Source organism: Podarcis liolepis (genome assembly GCF_965112155.1).
Source record: "Podarcis liolepis genome assembly, chromosome: 9".
NCBI classification, from domain to species: domain Eukaryota; kingdom Metazoa; phylum Chordata; class Lepidosauria; order Squamata; family Lacertidae; genus Podarcis; species Podarcis liolepis.
Genome location: NC_139564.1, coordinates 43,521,955 through 43,535,209, shown reverse-complemented (window position 1 = coordinate 43,535,209; position 13,255 = coordinate 43,521,955). Strand labels below are relative to the sequence as shown.

The 13,255-nt window shown below is 42.2% G+C and overlaps 1 protein-coding gene across 4 annotated transcripts in view; it reads left to right on the top strand.

Annotated features, from left to right (window-relative positions):
• The first annotated feature begins 3,035 nt into the window (after positions 1–3,035).
• Positions 3,036–13,255, top strand: part of MARCHF1 (membrane associated ring-CH-type finger 1) — a 120,429-nt gene continuing 110,209 nt past the window's right edge. The window contains exon 1 of one of the 4 annotated variants that reach the window (XM_083520298.1): positions 3,036–3,885. In XM_083520298.1, the coding sequence (XP_083376424.1) occupies positions 3,787–3,885 (99 nt within the window). In that variant the 5' untranslated portion in view covers positions 3,036–3,786. The remainder of the gene's footprint in view (positions 3,886–13,255) is intronic. The other 3 variants (XM_083520294.1, XM_083520300.1, XM_083520295.1) reach the window with 3 other exon arrangements.

Sequence of the window (13,255 nt, the reverse complement as noted above, 5' to 3'; positions counted from 1 at the left end):
GATGATAATTATATAGCGAACATGTAAATATGTCCTAGTATTTATATTGTATTTACCACAGTGAATTCTGCACTGGGGAAGTTGCTGTGAAATCTTATATGTGTCTGTTAGACATAAGCCCCACTGAGTTCAATGAGACTATTTACCCCCATAGGATTACAGCCTTAAGGATTTCAGTCTAGAGACCAAATTTTGTGCTTTTACTGAATTATGTGTCCATCATCATTTGGAAGAGCAAATGTTCATAATTGAATGTGAAAGGTGGTGTTAACTTTTTTGCTAAATGTTTTGATCATATTGCTTTTTAAATCTGGCAGGCAGCCAGCCAGGCAGACAATTTAAACACCTACTGCTTATGTGGTATGCCATTCTAACTCTGTTTTGTCATTTGCACACCTTTCCCATTAAATCCCAGATCAAGCAGAAAAATGCTGCTGAGACTTTTCCCTTTCCTTTTAATACTTCAGTGATCAATATAACCGGTGGTATGTTAAAACTTGTTGGTAGAAATAGATTGCAAGGCATTGTTTTCACAAGACATGTTTATAATACAGTGGTACCTTGGGTTAAGTACTTAATTCGTTCCAGAGGTCCGTTCTTAACCTGAAACTGTTCTTAACCTGTAGCACCACTTTAGCTAATGGGGGCCTACTGCTGCGCCGTTCTCATCCTGAAGCAAAGTTCTTAACCCAAGGTACTATTTCTGGGTTAGCGGAGTCTGTAACCTGAAGCGTATGTAACCTAAAGTGTATGTAACCCGAGATACCACTGTAATAATAATAATTTATTACTCACACCCCACCCATCTGGCCAGGCTTCCCCAGCCACTTTGGATAGCTTCCAACAGAACATCAAAAACACAATAAAGCATCAAACACTAAAAACTTCCCAAACAGGGCTACCTTCAGATGTCTTCTAAAAGTCAGATAGTTGTTTATTTCCTTGACATCTGGTTGGAGATGTATTAGTTTTTAATATACTATTAGTTCCTATGGAATTAGAGCTTTACTATCTCAAAAGGTCCCACGGCCTACAGTCTCTTACAACGTTATTTGGTCTTTAAGGTGCTATTGGAAGGAATTTTTTTATTTTGACTATGGCAGACCAACACGGCTACCTATCTACTAACGTTATTTTAATCACACATCCTTTGCTCACCCCCAATGAATCTTCACTTTGACACCCTGGGAGAATCCACAGGAACTATGAATTTTTTGGAGGGTGGGAAGGGGTCATTGGAAACACACTCAAAGGTTATGCAATCATAGAATTATAGAGTTGAAAGGGACCACCAAGGTCATGTAGACCAATATTCATTTTATTTACAATCTCATCCTGGGGATCTTTAGTCATAAGCACAGCCCATTAAATTTAATGGAACTTATTCCCAAATAAGTGTGTATAGGGTCACTGCATTAGATAATAACATAGGGTACTGAATTCCACTAACCTAAATAGGCTGCTGACCTAGTCTGGGAAAGGAAGCAAGTTAGGCTTACTGTTTGTCTCACCTTATAAGCTCCTTCCCCCTCTTCCCCATTGAGAAATACATAGATGGATTAAATTGATTAGTGCTTAATCCTGTTGAGATCTCTGACTGATACACAGGGCTATTTATAACCATTGGTATGTTTTCCAGTGCGATGGCAATGTATTTACTTTTAAATTTGATTATGAGTATAACATTGTATCCAAAATTCTAGTCAGTAACATAAAGAAGTTTTGCAGACATGTGAACACATTGCTTGGAACAAACAACACAGGTGAAATGTCACTGGCATTTAGAGGGTTTCATAACCAAGCAGTTTGTTGTGGGAGTGCTCTGGGGGGGGGGGTTCTCTGTCCTGAGGCCTCAAGCTGAGAACCTTTACAATGAATAACAAAAATTTTAAGTTGGATAATATTTTTAAAAAAAGAAAGTATTTTTTATTTTATCAAAATAGGTGGGTTTTGTAAACATAACTCCTAATCAACACACTTCATCATCTCTATGCACTAGGAATCAGGGTTTAATTTCTAAAGCTAGGGCTACAGAAGTTCAAATCTGCCTGGAAAAAGGCCCAGCCTGGATTTCCAGTGGTTCTGGGATAATCAGAAATTACTAGGAAGTATACAATTTCTGTCTGTGGACCCTGGATTAATTCAGTCTCTGGTACAAGGATAGTTATCTCCCCCAGGAGACTATTTTGCCTGATTCCTTTGTTCCAGTTCTGTGGAACAGGGGAACTGGGATGAAATTTGGAAAAACCCTTGAGCTCCATGGTGCTGCAAGGGAGCCAAAATACTGTTTTCATGGGGCAGACAGATAACTTGAAGCCTGCCTGTTCAAAATTCACATCCATTGATGTCCTTACCTCTATTTTAGAGAGGTGTGGGTGATTGTTACTCAGCAGCAGCGTAATCTCTAACCCCCCAAAAAGTGCTAGTGTAAAAGGCTACTTATTTAATCTCAACTGGCTGATTCAGTGGTAAGGCAAATGCACTTTACACATGCCCTTGGCAGGGTGCCAACACTTCAATAAAATATTGGGAAGAGAGCAGGTAAGTCCTGCATAATCAATCACAAGATGAAGTGCCCATTAACTTTGTGGGGTGCCGGTGGCCCCTTCAAATATTTTGAGGTCCTAGGAGTTAGCTCCTAAAGCCCCGGGTGAGCATTTCACAAGTTCCAATCCTGGGCTAGGTCTAAACAGGTTGCCCCGAGGCTCCAGTCTGGCTGATCTCCAACCCTTGCCATGGCACTCTGGACATCCTCAGAGGCAAATGCCACGGAGCTGAAGCGTGATCATTAAATCCAAAGCTAAACCTTGTTGAACTCTGGCTGAGAGAGGAAGGGCAGGCTGTGCGCCCTAGGGTGCAGGAGCTGCAAGGAGCGGGTTCACGTTTCTCCTGGCCACCTTGGGGGCAGACCCAATTCCAGTCGCATCTTTGTGGGTGCCACTTCCCCCACCCCACTTTTTAATAGCATTACGTTTCAACCGTAGCTGCTCCCCCCCCCCCCCCCCCAGTCCCAGGCAGCTCCTTTGAAACCTAAACAGATTACGCGAGGCGCATGAAGGACACGGCGAGCTCGCCGCGCTTCCCGAGGAGGGGATTTGGCTCCAAAATAGGACGCTAAGCCGCCTTGCAGCCTCGCGCTCGGTTTTTCTGTTATTATTACTTCAAGCGGCGGCGCGAAGGGGTCGGGTTCCGTCTAGGGCGCTCCATTCAGGAAGAGGAAAGCAGAAAAGAAGCCGTCGACGACAACGACGCCTCGTCCGCTGTCGCAGCAAATATGGAAGGAGCCGCGAAAGGAAGCGCTTTTTAACCGGGGCCCAGCTTCCCCTCGGTTTCCATGACAGTTATTAGGGCAGCGGAGAAATTGAATTGTCTCCCACAATGCTCTGGAGAAAGGAAGCGGGCGGGGGAAGAGGAGGCGGCGGCTGCGCCACTGGCGAAGCGGCGGAGTTCTCCTGACCCGCAGTAACTCGCCTCGCGGAGAATTTCCCCAAACTCCCTGGATTATCATGACGCCTCTTTTTGGGCCGCTCTCCTTCTGCTTAGGTTAACCGGGGTGGATGTGGTTTATATAAATATATTTCATTTTTTCCTTCTTGTTATTGTTTGCGGGAAGACCGCGTGGGTTTGCCCCCCACCCCTCCCTCCCTCCCCAAGCTGCGCGCGCTCGAAGCAGCTCCATGTCTGGCCACGCAAGGATATGAACAATTATTATACAGGTGGGCTCTTCGGAGAGAGCGGAGCTCGGAGGCGTCCAATCAGGCTCCGGCAACCTGCAGCCCTGTCAAAATGCCTCTCCAGCGGATCTCCGTAATCCCCGCGCGGGAGACGGCCAGCAATGGGAGAAGTTCGATGGGCAGAAACAAAGAGAAGAACAAGGAAGTCGAGGTAAGAAGAGAGCAGGGGCGCTCGGCCGGGGCAAATCGCGCTTGCCACGGCCCCAAAGGGAGGGGGGAGGGTGGTGGTAGGAGATCCACATGCCCCACCCCCCACCCACCCCGTTGACAGAGGCAGGAGGCGTGAGGTTTGGAGGGCAGCTGCTGCACACATGGTTGCGGCGCGCGGAGATGCAAGTCTTCGCTGACGCCTGAAATGCAGGATTCTCCAATGCATCCCTGGGTGATGGGAGGGGTTGGCGCATGTATAAGGGACGGCGCTGAGAAGAGGATGCAAATGTTTCGCGTGAGACTCCCCTAAGGAGAGAGAGAGAGAGTGTGTGTGTGTGTCTCTGTGTGCAAGGGAGAGATATGGTCCAGTGACTTAGGCAGACAATGGGCATTGTTCCTTCTGTACTTTTCAGGTTGCTGTGCTGAAAGGCAACGAAGCGTCTTGTTCCAGAGGAGGCGGGTGGTGGTGGTGGTGGTGGAGAGTGTTGCAAAAAGGAATGACATAAAGCAAACCCTTTCTTAAATGGAAAAAGGCAATAAAGTAGCAATATCAGTAGTCCACTGAATGTGCATGTGTGACGTGCATGCATATTTAAAAATTCTCCGTTTTCATGTGAAACCCATCTGTCCCCCCCCCCATTTCCATTGTTCTCTGTCTTACATGGAAGAAACTCTTGTTGTTGAATAATAAATTATGGGCTCCTAAATGCTTATACGTATATAGTTAACAGTCCACAAGCAAAAATTAAGACGTACAGAAGTATTTTGTGGCACAGATTCCAGTTTACGCAAGGTAAATATATGCAGGTGACTTTGAAGTTAAATTATTTGATGGTGTGTGGAAAACTAACTGCTGTGACTCCTGAAGCCACTTGGCTCCTTTTTTAAAACGTTGCCTAGTAAACATGCATAATTAACCTTTAACACACACATTTTCAGTTGTGAATAACTGTGGCAGGAAGAGAACAAATGGGAATATTTGAATGTTTGACTGGGAAAAATTGACTGCATTTCCATGTTGCATTTTACTGTAACTCTTTTTTATGGTTTATTTGACCTCCTTTTCGGTTTCAGATATCAACAGCTTATGCCTTCGCAATTTGTCTAGTTGTGTAAAATAGCAGTAGATTTATTAACACTTGGCTGAGAGCCTCCTTTAGCCTTTGCAGTTGACTTGTAACTAATGCAGTGATTATGGCTCCCCTATTCCCAGCTACAGCCTCCTCTGATGTTATTCTTCCAGAGCAATTAAATATTATTTCCCCTAAAATGGACTGAAATGAATAATCAAACAGGATGCTGAAAACTGTGAAGTATCAGATTAAGAGTTTGCATTGTTGAGGGATCAACTTTAAAGTGAAAGTGTTTCAGAGAGAGGGGGGAAAAAGCTTGGAAAAGGGGGAAAGTATAAAGTTGGCAGAATAATGAGTTAACAGCATAATTCTCAGTTACGTAAGTGTTTTAGGGTGAGGCAACAGAGTTGTTGTCATGGGAATGTAGGAAGCTGCTTTATACTGAGTCAGACCATTGGTCCACACTGGCTGACAGTGGCTCACCAGGGTTTCAAACAGGGATGTCTCCCAGCCCTACCTGAAGATGCAGGGATGAAGCTGGTACCTTTGCCATGCAAAGTGGATGCTCCATTACTGCAAACACAAACAAAATGAAAGATTTCTTTAATGGATTCTTTCCTCATTTTGAGGAGGCTTTTTTTTTTAATGAGGTGCTTAGTTGTGTGTAATTTGAGTTTAGTTTAATTTGAGCTTGAGCTGCTTCTTAAAAGCATTGCGTTTCAGAACCTCATGGTGGGCTACAGAAGCAGTATTCAAGAAGGTTCAGAAACCATCGGAAAAACAAAGGTTTTGATGAAAAAAATGAGAAAAGATATGTGTGGTAAGATTGTCTTCTCTTGTGCAGAATCTTTCCACTTTCATTCACATCACTCCTCTTTCAAAGAAAACAAAACTTCCTACACAAAACTGTTCGTACACAGTCATGAGCATCTAGTAGATCCATGAATGCTTTATTCAGATCCTTGGAAATCATGGTCCAATCCTGAACATTGTGTTCTATGTATGAGTAGCCTAGATTCACAGTATACCTGAATGACTTGTTTGAAGGTAAATTAGAGGAGGATATGCAGTTTTGAGCAGCATTCAGTGTACTTTAACGTGTCTGAAAAGACCCTCTTGTTTTTACTGCTCCATGGTTTTGTTCCTGTCTTTAAGCAGTGCCGTGGCTACTGGGGGAGAGGGGGGCGCAAGCCAGGCTTTTTGTGCAGGTGAAGCCTCCAGAGGGTTGCCATTGAGGCTCCCAGCCTCTGTGTGTGTGTGTGCACGCATGCAAATGTGCATGGCGGCTCCTTAACCGGGTCTTTGACCCAGGTGAAATAAAGCCTAATTTTGCCCTTGCTTTAAGTTAAGTGTGCCTCAATCTCAGTTGCAAAACTGGAACTCTTTCAACTCTACATGCTTTCCAGACTTGGGGTCATTTTAGCAGATCTGATCAGTAAAATAGCCTCCTTGTCCTATAGCTGTTTCTTCTATAGAACTGTAAGACTGGAGGACACTTTCTTGGAATTTCTGTTTTGATCTGCCCCACCTCTCCCTCCAAATCCCTTGCCAGACTAATCTTGGGAGCACATTTTTCTTGCTCCATATCCTCCATTCTCTTCACTTTGACCACATCAAAAGATCCCCAACTTTACCACTTGAGAAAATGATCCTGTAGTCAGTATTTCAGCATTTCTATTGTTAAAAGTGATAATAATGAAAGGAATTGCTGTTTTCTGTTCTGAGAAATGAGCCGAATGTCATGTTTCTGAAATAGTGGATGAAATTGAGACATCAGCCCACTAACTTAACGAATTTACAAATTTGGTTTATGAATTTCTTTCAGGGAATCTTTTTCCATATAAACTTGTTTGCTATGGAACCTCACCACATTAAAGGTGATTTGGGACATGTTCAATCTAGGGCTTACATGCAGTTCCCCCAGGGCACTGGAAGGTCTGCTGAATCTCATTGTTGCCCCATGGGAACCGAGAATGAAGTCTACCTCATGTAGATGGAGCATGGTTAGCAAGCTGTCTTTCCAGGGAAGCTTGTCTTCTGCTACTGTTTGATTTATTAGGGAACATCTGATAAGCCATCATGGGACTCTTGAACACTGTTTGAAAACCTCCCTGAACTAGCTCCTCCACTAAGCAGCTATGATTAAAAACATTAAGGCTACTAAGGTATAGAATAGAATAGCACAATCCTTCACGTATTTATTTGGAAGTAAGTCTTGCTGTGTTCAGTTGTGGTTACTTCCAGGAAAGCATTCATAGAATTGCCACTTTAGATTATAATTCTAAATGCAAGGCTTGAAAGTGAATGTGCTCAGGTTCACAGCCTGAAATTGGTTCACATTGACAAAGTCTCCACTGCAGTTGTGTACTTTGGTGCATGATGATATGAAAAAAGACTGTTGTGAGACCCACTATTCGCATGGGGAGATGCATGGTCATAGCAGTTGTTATAGCTGCACCTTTTCCAAGATCAGCAAGGACTGACTGGCTCCTTGTGTGTATAGTATAGTCCATGCTTGCCTTTCTCCATGCAGCTGTGTCTCAATTGTGCAGGGGAATTTGGCAGTGTGACCATGCCTGATTCCATTGTGTGTCTACCATCTGCTGTACAGAATAATAGGTAAATGTAGCTTTTCCTGCTGCATGCTAGTGAGGGCAGTAAAGGTAGGCAGCAGAATGTTAATGTTTTGCTATAAAGTTCAGGTCTATGAGAGCTTGCACAGTCTAGTGGCTAAGATATTTAGTTACAAATTGGGAAATCTCTGGTATGAATCTTATCTCTGCCATGAACTCACTGTGTGTTCATAGGCAAGCCATTTTCTCTTCCTCTCTCAGCTTTCATTCCTGATATTGCAGATGAGAACACTGATCTATTAGTTACTTTATAAGGGTTGCAGTGATATAATGTGAAGCACATTACATGTTTTAAAAGGCTATATATGTTTTATTTCTCTGTGTTTGTCTCCAAGTTTTATGGTTGTTCAACAAGGTGCACATATGTGAGGGATAGACAATTTGGTTGGTACTGATGATGCTTTCTTATTTATAGCTGGATTCTGTACGTCAGGGAATTTCTCTTAAACTGAGAACTAAAATGTAAAGCTCTGAGCATCTTTCAATGCAAATCTTAAATTACTTAGGCCAAAACAAGTGCCTTGTATTCACTTCATTGCTGCCTATAATCCCTGTAAAATATTGAACATTTTTTATGGAAATAAGGCAAAAGAAAATATTAATTGCTGTTCTTCAGTTTAGTGCTTGGCTGCAGCAGTTTCTTACTAGATGCTTTATTTAATAAGGTGACTATGTAACTGGAATTGGTTACAGATTGAACACTTTCAGGTTTCTGGTTAAGAACAACTGCTAGAAATGCAATTCACTAATCTCAGAAGCAGCACAGTTTACTAATCCAAATAGTGTATTGATGATGAGTTGAATAAAAGTAATCATTTAAAATCTGTTGCTCTAACTTAGTCTAAAGCATTATGTAACTATTCTTCTTCAATTGAATTGAGGGTTTTTGGAGGCAAGTATTTTGCAGCCTTGAGAAATGTGCTACAAAACCTTGTTTTAGACCTACTTTTCAGAAAGTAGAGTTCACCAACTTTCTTCTAGTTCTATAGTTGAAAACTAGAACTTTAGTTTCACTTTAATATTAGCATTGTACTTCATATGCAGGGATGTGTTTGGCCTCTGGCTTCCCCAGCACTGCACTAAATTAAGTTGCTTTGGGTTGCCCTGCACAAGATAAAGTGACTAACAAATTTAAGACATAAAAAATGATAATATATGATGAGTACCTTGGTAAATTCCTCTAAGACTACAGTCCTTTGCATATGGCCTAGGGATATGCCTCATTTAACTTAGTGGGACTGGTTCCAGTGAATTCTTCTTTAAAAAAGAACAACTTAAATCCAACAAAAAAAGCTCTGTGCAACTTAAATATTGGTAAGCTAATCACCTAATGAGCATGTGAGAATAGGAAAAGTTCCATTTAATACTGTAAAGCATTGCAGTCATTAATGAAGCTCAGTAGATGGCCTTGGGCAAGTCTCTTCGCTTAACTTTTACTCAGAGTTGTTGGCAGGGTAAAGTGAGAAGGGCAGAGGAACAGAAACATAGGAAACTGCCTTATACAGAATCAGAGCATTTGTTAATCTAGCTCTGTTCTGCCAAATAGACTGGCAGTGGGTCTCCAGGGTTTTGGACAAGTAGTCCCTCCCAGCCCCATCTGGAGATGCTAGGGATTTACTCTAGGACCCACCACTGAGCTAGCCTCTCCCCTCCCTATACCACCATGAGCTTCTTGGAGAAAGAGTGATATTAAAATGTATAATTAAAATTACGTTTTTCTAGTAAAGTAACTAGAAATGTCTGTCTAGTCCACAAATATATATAGCAAAATGTTTATTTATTGAAAAGCTTGGATTTTCAAATGAAATATATTAACACCCTTCAACCCACCCACCCCAACAAATTATTTGAGATTACATTAATTTTGAAGCTTCTAGATTGAGGTACAGAAACATTAGCTGTAAAATGAATAATTTCAGCACATTGGACAGTTATCAAGGTTTGTAGTGATATTGTATTGATGCACTTAGAATAGAATCATAGAATCATAGAGTTGGAATAGACCACAAGGGCCATCGAGTCCAACCCCCTGCCAAGCAGGAAACACCATCAGAGCACTCCTGACATATGGTTGTCAAGCCTCTGCTTAAAGACCTCCAAAGAAGGAGACTCCACCACACTCCTTGGCAGCAAATTCCACTGTCGAACACTCTTACTGTCAGGAAGTTATTCCTAATGTTTAGGTGGAATCTTCTTTCTTGTGGTTTGGATCCATTGCTCCGTGTCTGCTTCTCTGGAGCAGCAGAAAACAACCTTTCTCCCTCCTCTATGTGACATCCTTTTATATATTTGAACATGGCTATCATATCACCCCTTAACCTCCTCTTCTCCAGGCTAAACATGCCCAGCTCCCTTAGCCATTCCTCATAAGGCATCGTTTCCAGGCCTTTGACCATTTTGGTTGCCCTCCTCTGGACACGTTCCAGTTTGTCAGTGTCCTTCTTGAACTGTGGTGCCCAGAACTGGACACAGTACTCCAGGTGAGGTCTGACCAGAGCAGAATACAGTGGCACTATTACTTCCCTTGATCTAGATGCTATACTCCTATTGATGCAGCCCAGAATTGCATTGGCTTTTTTAGCTGCCGCGTCACACTGTTGGCTCATGTCAAGTTTGTGGTCAACCAAGACTCCTAGATACTTTTCAGATCCTTTCAAGCCAGGTGTCACCCATATTGTATTTGTGCCTCTCATTTTTTTTGCCCAAGTGCAATACTTTACATTTCTCCCTGTTAAAGTTCATCTTGTTTGTTTTGGCCCAGTTCTCTAATCTGTCAAGGTCGTTTTGAAGTGTGATCCTGTCCTCTGGGGTGTTAGCCACCCCTCCCAGTTTGGTGTCATCTGCAAATTTGATCAGGATGCCCTTGAGTCCATCATCCAAGTCGTTGATAAAGATGTTGAATAAGACCGGGCCCAAGACAGAACCCTGTGGCACCCCACTAGTCACTCTTCTCCAGGATGAAGAGGAACCATTGATGAGCACCCTTTGGGTTCAGTCAGTCAGCCAGTTACAAATCCACTGAGTGGTAGCAAAGTCAAGACCGCATTTTACCAGCTTCTTTACAAGAATATCATGGGGCACCTTGTCAAATGCCTTTCTGAAATCAAGGTAGGCTACATCCACTGCGTTCCCTTCATCTACCAGGCTTGTAATTCTGTCAAAAAACGAGATCAGGTTAGTCTGACATGACTTATTTTTCAGAAATCCATGCTGACTATTGGTGATCACAGCATTCCTTTCTAGGTGCTCACAGACTGTTTGCTTAATGATCTGCTCCAGAATCTTCCCTGGTATTGGTGTCAGACTGACTGGGCGGTAATTATTTGGGTCCTCTCTTTTCCCCTTTTTGAAAATAGGGACATTTGCCCTCCTCCAGTCTGCCGGGACTTCACCTGTTCTCCAAAAATTCTCAAAGATGACTGCCAGTGGTTCTGAGATCACATCTGCCAGTTCTTTTAATACTCTTGGATGCAGTTCATCTGGCCCTGGAGACTACTTATATATATATTCTTTATGTTATAAATAATATAAGTCAAAACTAATATATTTATCCATAAAGTCACTCGGAGCTGGTTACAAAATTATTTTTTTGCACTTTCAAGCTTCTAAAAGCTGAATCATTGTTTACTTTTTTCTAAAGTACAAAATTAACAGGAGAGTATTTGCCTCTTAGAAATGGTAATTGGAATAAATTGCATAGAGTAATTCATGAAAATGGCCTCATCAAATGGTACCATTAGGGTTTGATTTTTACAACAGGAAATTGGTGGAAGGCTGAACCAATGATCAGTTGAGTACCATGTTTCCCCTTTCCATGTGTTAAGATACAGTACTTGATGTCATTTCATAATTGTGTAGATTGTAAAGGGTTCTTTGTAGATCTCCACTCAGCTGCTCAACAATATCCGAAACCCTTGCCAGAAGAGTTGGTGTTCTTCATTCCTCTCTAAGGAAGCTGGAAAGTCTTTAAAGGGGTATTTGTGGTTGTGCTCTTCCACTGATCTGTCCTTCGCTTCAGGCTTTAATGTTCTTCATTTCAGTATTTCATTTCTTCTGCCCATTTCCATTCTATAACATGCCTAAACTTATGTCTGTACCCAAACTTCCAATGCAGTAATCTGTTTTCTGCAGAAGATCATAAGAATGTGAGAGATAACATCATCTTCTATTAACTAGCTGTTATTCAATTAGCCAGATGTTTTGAGGTGTTGCAGTAATTTGATCTTAGACATAGTAATGGCAAATCTATAGTTTGTAGCTGTTCCCCATTCTGTGGTGTATTGATGCATATACTAATCTGTTGACTTCTTTGTAAAGACCTCTGTGATCCTTTACCTAATATTATTAAGAAGTGAAAAGGGACTTTCCATGAACCCTTTTCCGTATGAATGCAGCTAAATATTTACTGACATGTTCCAAATTAAAACTTGAAGCTCTCTCACTGTATCCCACATACTGTGAAGTAGAATCTCTGAATTAATAACATGGATGGCGCTATGGATTAAAACACAGAGCTTAGGGCTTGCCAATCAGAAGGTCAGCGGTTCAAATGCCCACAATGGGGTGAGCTCCCATTGCTCGGTCACAGCTCCTGCCAACCTAGCAGTTTAAAAGCATGTCAAAGTGCTCTGGCGGGAAGGTAAACGGCATTTCTGTGTGCTGCTCTGGTTTGCTAGAAGCGGCTTAGTCATGCTGGCCACATGACCCAGAAGCTGTACGCCGGCTCCCTCAGCCAATAAAGTGAGATGAGCTCTGCAACCCCAGAGTCGCCTGCGACCGGACCTAGCAGTCAGGGGTCCCTTTACCTTTACCTAATTCATATTAATTTAGAACTGGATGAGCAGACTAACTTGCCCTCTCAGTACATTGTAAACAAAGTGTTCAAGTTGAGTGGAGCATAAAAAATAATTTTTCAGGAAAAAGAAAACTGAAAGGGTTTCTTTTCAACAACAGAACTGTGTTAACCAGGTTGTGGCAACCTACAAAAATTGTAATCAGTAGGCTAGCTACAGCAGGTATTTATTGCTATTCAGTAAAATATGTGCAAACCCTGTGTTGATGCACTGGAAGAGAGAGTAGGGCATTGTGATTTTCTAATTGTTCTGCAGCACCACAGACCAGTTTGCAAGAATGTTACTGGGGCAGGTTGTAATAAGACCATGATGTTAGGTAGGGTATAGGGAAAACAGAACCTGTGATATTTACACTGCATCTTTTTTAGACCTAAACACTTAGAAGTAAGTTCTGCTGGATGTTTGAATGATGTGATCCGACTCTGTTTGAAGAGCCAGGCCACCAGTCCTAGTGAGGTTGACCTGTGCACATAAAACCTGGAAGCTGTTTGTTTTTCACTTTGCATGTAGGCCTTTGTGTGCATAGGGCACATTTAGCCAGGCCAACTCTGTGCTTGCTCTACATGTAGCAGACGGGACATTTAAACTGGCCTACCGGGAATAGTCTTGTGTAGAGAACTGAAGTTTTATACAGTCTGGTCAATATAAACGATGCAGAATTCTGTGAAATGTTTTCACTGTGGCACTGGATGTTGATGATAATTTAGACACTTATGCTGGACTTCAGAAATCACTTGTGTTGGAGTTGCTTTGTGTTGATCCAGAGAGGAAAAAGTCTGTTGTTATACTCCAGCTACAGAAACATAATACTA